At 37.6% G+C, this 7,057-nt stretch overlaps 1 protein-coding gene across 1 annotated transcript; it reads left to right on the plus strand.

Annotated features, from left to right (window-relative positions):
* The first annotated feature begins 3,948 nt into the window (after positions 1-3,948).
* LOC138054127 (adenosine receptor A2a-like) lies at positions 3,949-4,863 on the plus strand. The gene has a single exon (XM_068900625.1). The coding sequence runs from the start codon at positions 3,949-3,951 to the stop codon at positions 4,861-4,863; it is 915 nt and encodes a 304-aa protein (XP_068756726.1).
* Positions 4,864-7,057: the final 2,194 nt, after the last annotated feature.

The raw sequence follows: 7,057 nt of genomic DNA on the forward strand, positions 1-7,057 counted from the left end.
CGTGTTTATGATTAATCTGCTGTATATGGGAAGAATCAACGTTGAAACATTTGCTCTCTTGTGAAATAAAGACGGCAAAGAAGACTGCAAATAATCCAGTGAAAGAAATCAGTTTTTCATTTCTTAGTCTTGCAACATGTCAAACCTCACTGTTTCGAACTTGACAAACGTTACAATGAAAGGTGAAGCGGCCCAACATGTCTTCAGCGTGGTTTTCATTTCATTTCCGCCTGTCCATTCACAATTGGATTGAACGTGTTGGCTGCTGTAAAGAGAAGATCGAGACTGCAGAGCAACGCAAACATTATGTTGCCGTGCGTCTGTTCAGTAATATCTGTTGGTTTTATATAATAAAGAATTAAACTTTATTCGCATAAAAGCTGATGGTGACGCCAATCGTGCGTCTGTCCTCTAATATAATACTGTTTCTTTCCCAGCCCTTCTCCTTTACTTTCAAAGCGACTGTCAAACGAACTTCAATAATCCGTGATTGGTACTAGGAGTAAGCAGTTAACCGAGGCATAGAGGTCAACCTTTATTGAAGTGACGTGTTCATTAAATCTTCAGTATGTGTAAAAAACTGATCTTGTCCTGTTGAGGCGGTGTTAAACAAAAAAGAAAGCAATAAATATGCAATTCACGTATTATTCCTAGTAAAATCAGTTTTCTATTTCTTAGTTTCGTTTATACTACGGAGCACGTCAAGGCTTCATCACCTTCCCTGTTTTTCGATATTTTTTTTCTTCCTCGGTTGTTGCTTGTATACCTTTGTACGTTTTTATTCTGAAAAAAACGAACTGGATCAGTATAACTCATGTTTGAAGAGATTTAATTTTCGAGGGATACTCCGAAATAAGTCTTCGCGATTAGCCGGCCATAACAATCCTGGTCATAGTATCATTGTTTAAGTCATGTTTAATCGCATGGGATTACAGACTGTAAATTCCATATACGGTATCTGTTACATAATGGGATTTTTGTTATGTAATTAGTTGTAACTGAGCATGAGTGTGGGTTTTTGAGGAGTTGTTTTGATTAAAAGAAGTATTGTGATCCATTCAATTGACTGCAATTGCTGTGATCCATATACAGGAAAAGGTAATTTATTCAAGTTTACTCAAATTCAAGTTAACAGCTACGTAGTTACAGTTATAGTTAAGACTATTAATATAATTACAGTCGGTTATGATAATAAAACTCGTTCACCGCAATTAGCATAAGAGGCTAATCGAGGCGGCGGAGAGTGAAATAATACATGTATGACGACTGGTAAGAAATTTATATTTTTCATCAGTTAGAGAGCACTCCAATTAAACCAAAAAAAAAAGCAGAAACCTATAGTTTCCCTCGTTTCCACGAATGGTCGTTGTAGTCCCGGGTTTCCCGGGTTCGATTCGCGGACTAGACTACGGACTCAACTTCTCATGTAGGTTGAGTTTGTCGCTTCTCTACTGTGCTCCCCGACAGGTTTTTCACCAGGTACTCCGTTTTTACCATCTCCTTGACACTGCTTTCTTTTATCTGCTTTGATCTGATTTCATCTCATTTCTAGTTCCCCCACTTCGTAGAACACTTGTGCCCAGTGACTTAAATTATTTTGTCCGTAACCGAGAATAAGGTTTGTTAACATTAAGTGAATGTGCAAACGCACTTACCAAGTTTCTGAATAAAACGCCACGCTCTGACGGGTTCGCAATAGAATTTCATAGCTAGGAGAATTCTCGCCATCTGATCGGCTACCCTAAAGCGAAACTGAGTGATATTGCATTGTAGCAACGCGTAGCTTTACATAGCAACGCAAGCAAAATTAGAAAGAATTATGTTTTCAAAAACATTGTCTGCGTTTAGAAAGCAAAAACATGTCGCTGTCGAAGAGTTTTTCCCGAGTTCATGAATTGTGCTGGTGAAATACCCGATTGAAAACTCTCAGTGATGGCACAGTCGGTTATTGCGAGTATCTCACATTCTGTTTCGACTTCTTTCCTTTCAGTGTGGCTTAAAAGAAGCTTTGAATACCCTTTAAATGGAGCACTGATGGAAAGAGGGGGGTAAAATGAGCGCAACGTCTGCTTCCTGGAAGAACACCTTTGCTCTAGAGGGGAAAAGAAATTAGGACCGACCTCAAATGAGATGTATCTTTACCTTTACCTACCAGTGCAATCAGTTTGATGATTTTCAACATCGAAATATGAATTGGAGCCTCTGTAAAAGTTCAGAAAACGAAGATTTGTAAGACATGAACTAATAAACTTTTGTGTATTCGGCTTGATTTCTATTTGCTGGGTATTGACAGGTGACAGTTCATTTGAAATGGCTTTTTTGCGCCAACTGAATACTACAACATTCCACTAAGGATTTTTCTGAAAGGCTATGAGATTCAAGGAAAATTCACCACCTGATTCGTGAATTCCACCTTAATTTCACTTGAAAAACCGATATATCCGGCACTCATCTTTGTATCGTAACATGGCTAATCTCGCTTGTGTTACAATGAAAGTCGAAGAAAAACCAGTAATCATCACTAACGTCAACACCTGTCCATTAATTGCATGAACGTGTTGGTAATAATGGCGATAAAAAGAAAACCGAGACTTCACAGCAACATGCATGCATCACTTGGAGTCTAAATCTAAATCTAAATATCGTTTTGTCGGCAAAAATCCTCTAGGACATCACGCCAACTCTAAAATAATGATAGGTAAAACCATACTAAAATATACAAAATAATAGTCAAGGCTGAAACTAGTATTAAAAAAATATATTAAAAACTACTGGTAAAATTTAAACTACAAGAGTTTGCTCTTAAAAGTATAGAGGGATTGCCTGGAAACAATTTCTTCTGGAAGTTCGTTCCATCCTGCTATTGTTCTGGGAAAGAATGAAAGATCAAGCCTGCGAACTAACTTTGTCTTTCGATAAAATCTTACGAGAGGCACGAAATCATCTGAAGAGCAAGGTAAATGATCAAAGTGTCTTGCGACGTGGCTTCTTTCCGTTTTTGTCCGAGCGCAGAGCAATAATTTAAAAGAGCCTTGTCATCTTTCCTGTTTTTCAAAACAAACTGGACATAACTCATCTTTGCAAAGATTTTAAGTTTTGAAGGATACTCGGAATGTCGCGATTTACCGGCCATAACAATTATAGAATTAACCTCGTTCCCAGGGTCTCTCTTCTCTGCCTCTATTGTCGTTTCCTAAGGACAATGGAGGCAGAGAAGAGATACCCTGGGAACGAAGTTGTCTTAAGTCATATTTGATCGTGTAGGATTAGACTTTAAATCCGTATAGCCATTGAGGGTTAAATTGAGCAATTTTAAAGACGATTGGTGCCTTTCGTTTATTAATAGGACGGCACTCCAATTTCGAAAAAAAAATCAAACAAACAGAAATCTGGAAACAGTTTAACTCGTTTCAATAAATACGTTAGGAAACAGGGTTGCTCCAGCAGTGATAACACTCCCTTTCCCTAAATGTGTCCCGGGTTGGATTCGAGGACTCAACGTCTTATGTAGGTTGAGTTTATTGGTTCACTATTTTGCTCCCCAAGAAGTTTTTCACCAGGTGTTCCGACTTTCCAATCTCATCAACAGTTCATTCATCGTGAATTGAAGTCACACCACTTAAGTTCGTAGAACATTTGTACACAACTAATAGATAAACCCCTTTTTAAGAAACAACGTTTTATTTTCAAGCGATTAACGTTCGCCAATTCAAATGAAGATATCCTGTTGCATAGTTTTTCCAACGTCGGCCTCGTATAAAAGTAATCAAGACTCTTCGACTAATCCTTACTACTGCGACATGTTCATTAAATCTGCAAAATGTGCGAAAAATCTACCCACAAAACATTTGCTCTCTTGCATTGTTAAGCCAGCAAAGATAGCAATAAATAAGCAACACCTATCCAGTAAAAGAAATCAGTTTTCCATTTCTTCAGTTGTATCGTAACATGGCAATCCTCACTGTTTCGAACTTGACAAACGTTACAATGAAAGGCGAAGCAAAAGATGTCTTCAGCGTGGTTGTTATTTTCTCAGCCATCATCATTAACGTTATCGCCTGTCCATTCACAATTGGATTGAACGTGTTGGTGATAATGGCGATAAAAAGAAGACCGACACTTCAGAGCAACTCCAACATCATGTTGGCGTGTTTAGCCGTCACTGATGTGGTAACAGGTCTGACCTCGCAGCCTTCATTTATACTGTGGCAGACACTCTCCCTAGCTGGAAGCGACATTACTGTTGTCTTCTCTGAGATTTACCTGTTTTCCGTTCCCTTTCTGGCTTATTCATCAGCTCTTCATCTCATGATGGTTGTTGGCGAGAAACTGATAGCAATCAAATATCCGTTTAGGTACCCATACATTGTGACAACACGAAACATTAAGATGGGAGTCTTGTTTTGCTGGGTATATAGCAGTTCTATTACATTGCCTCTTCACCTGATCAACGGAACGAGCGCTCTGTTTTATATTTGTGTCTCTCATATTTACTTGGCGTGTGTTATTTTCGTTTCCATTTCTTACGTAATACTTTACTTTGAAACCCGTCGGCACCAAAAGATGATTAAGGCTCAACAGCTACCACAAGAACAAGTAGAAACATTCCTTAAGGAGAATAGAGCATTGAAGACAACAGTATTAGTGGTCGGTGCTATTGGACTATGTTTGTTACCAGCGCTTGTCTACCTTTTTCTGTTAGCTGCTCGATTTGTACCGAGAATAGATTACATGAGTGCAATTGTACGTACTTTCTTGATGATAAACTCTGTTCTTAATCCATTGATTTATTGCTGGCGACAAAAAGAAATAAGAAAGTTTGTATTTAGGATTTCATCGCAAGCTGTGCATGCTATTCACTAGACTGTAGATGACATTAATAAGGTGACTTGTAAGGTCATGCCTTTACTGTAGTGAGCCAACTGCAAGTTAACGTAACTATGTGTCGGCTAAGGACACTGAGTATATTTTACTACACAAAATGTCAAAGACCAATTTTTGTTTCAATGATTTACGTTTCTAACAGATCCTTGATTTTCGATCTGTTCGCAAGCTTTTGAAAAAGTGTTTATCACGATTCCTCAGTGTTTCTCGTTACTTGAGAAACGTTTTAATGAAAAGCAAGACAAAAGATGGTTTCAGCGGGCATGGTTTTTATTTCTATAACCAACATTATAAACCCTATCCGGCTTGTCCATTTGCAGTTGAATTGAACGTAACTATTGAATTAACTTCATTTTTTCAAGACGTTTTGCGATCTTTTCAGTTGGGAGTCTTAATTATATTTCTGCTAAGTTTGAATTGTTTCTGTCAGATATTATTAAAAGTGGGGGGCCTGTGAACTACAACCTCGGTCATAAATAGTTGTAACACCTCTCTTGAAAAGCACATAACTCGCATCCAAGCTATTGATAACGCAGCCCTCCTCCTCCCTCCCTTCATTGTTGCGTTTGCCGTTCTAATGTTACGTTTCCCGGTTAGTTGTTGCTCTGGAACCCTTAAACATCAACATTGAAAGGGAAGGAGGGAGAAATTTCCGTCAGTGTTACAACATTTGTGACTGAAACTGTAGCCTGGGAGCTAAGTGAACTTCCACTGTAAGTGGACTGTAAGTGCACTTCCATTTGTGGAAGGAAACAACGCAGAAGTTTGAATACTAAGCCATATGAATAATAAGCAATATAAACTGTATCAAATAAAATAAGCTTATATGTACTGATCTTGTGGTAGTGTAGTGTAAAGGATTGTTTGGGCGAATTATTATACACTAGTGTATGGATGATCCAAGCACTATGTGTTATGCTATGCATTGAAAGTATACTGTAAGTTACGTAAGTATTGTAGGTCTTCGTGAAAGTGTCCATTGTGAAGTATTGATGAGTTAAATAAATGTAAAAAAACAACACAGAAACTAAGATTGAGTCTCTTTCTTTTGCTTGTTTTGTATTTTGTTATTTCGTTTTGTAGAAATATGAGCTTTTCAGCAAACTTGAGAATGCGAGCAACTGCATGTTTGCAATGGAGAAGCATTTCGTTTTTCAGTTAATATTTCGATTATTAACAGCTATTAATATTTTCAAGTACAAATATTACAGATTTCCTTGCTTTGTGTTGTTTTTCCAACATAGGGCAGTTTCACAAGACAATTGTACTTAGCAATCAATTTACCATGTTACGAAAGTGTTGAGACTCTAATCTTTATTGGTGTGATGTGGTTATTAAATCTGCTATCTGTGGGAAGAATCAACTTTAAACACATTTGCTCTGTTGTGGAGTTAAGCCTGTAAAGAAGGCAATAAATAATAAATGTCCAGATTAAAAAACGACTTGTGTTATTGATTTTTACATTGGCGGAACAGTTGACAATTGCAAACCGCTAAAAGAAGCACCTTGTGTGTCGTGAAACGAGATGGGAAAGCCATGAAACTGAACAAATCATGATGCCATATATATATTACGGCACAAAAGTGTTATATTATACTGATGAAAACAACCTATATTTGATGATATGAAATGAGTTGATAAGAGTATACTAAATTAACCACCTTGCCGGCTACATCATTTCATTTTCCAGTCAATATTTCCTGACGTTTATTGATGTGATGTGTTTATTAAATCTGCTATATGTGGGGAGAATCAACTTTGAACGCATTTGTTCTGTTGTGGAGTTAAGCCTGCAAAGAAGGCAATAAATGATGAAAGAAATAATAAATGTCCCAGTTAAAAACTACTTGTTTTATTCATTTCCCGGCGCAATGGCGAAAAAGTTGAGAAACTGCTAAAACACGCATCTGGCGTAACGTGACAAGATGTGAAAGTAACGAAAGACAAATCACAATAATGTCAAATATATGACAGCACAAAAGTATTATATTATACTAATACACCAGTCAATTGAAACCCCCACACCCCTAGGTCCCAGGGAAGGGTAGGGAAATTTGACATAGACCCTGGTCAAAAAGCATCAAGACGCCCACCCACTGAGGCAGAAATTGAGATCAAAAGCCCCTATCCTTGAGGTAAGAAATTTAACAATCCAACATTTACTATGGAAAAA

This window comes from Montipora capricornis, chromosome 6 (assembly GCF_036669925.1).
Source record: "Montipora capricornis isolate CH-2021 chromosome 6, ASM3666992v2, whole genome shotgun sequence".
Lineage (NCBI taxonomy): Eukaryota > Metazoa > Cnidaria > Anthozoa > Scleractinia > Acroporidae > Montipora > Montipora capricornis.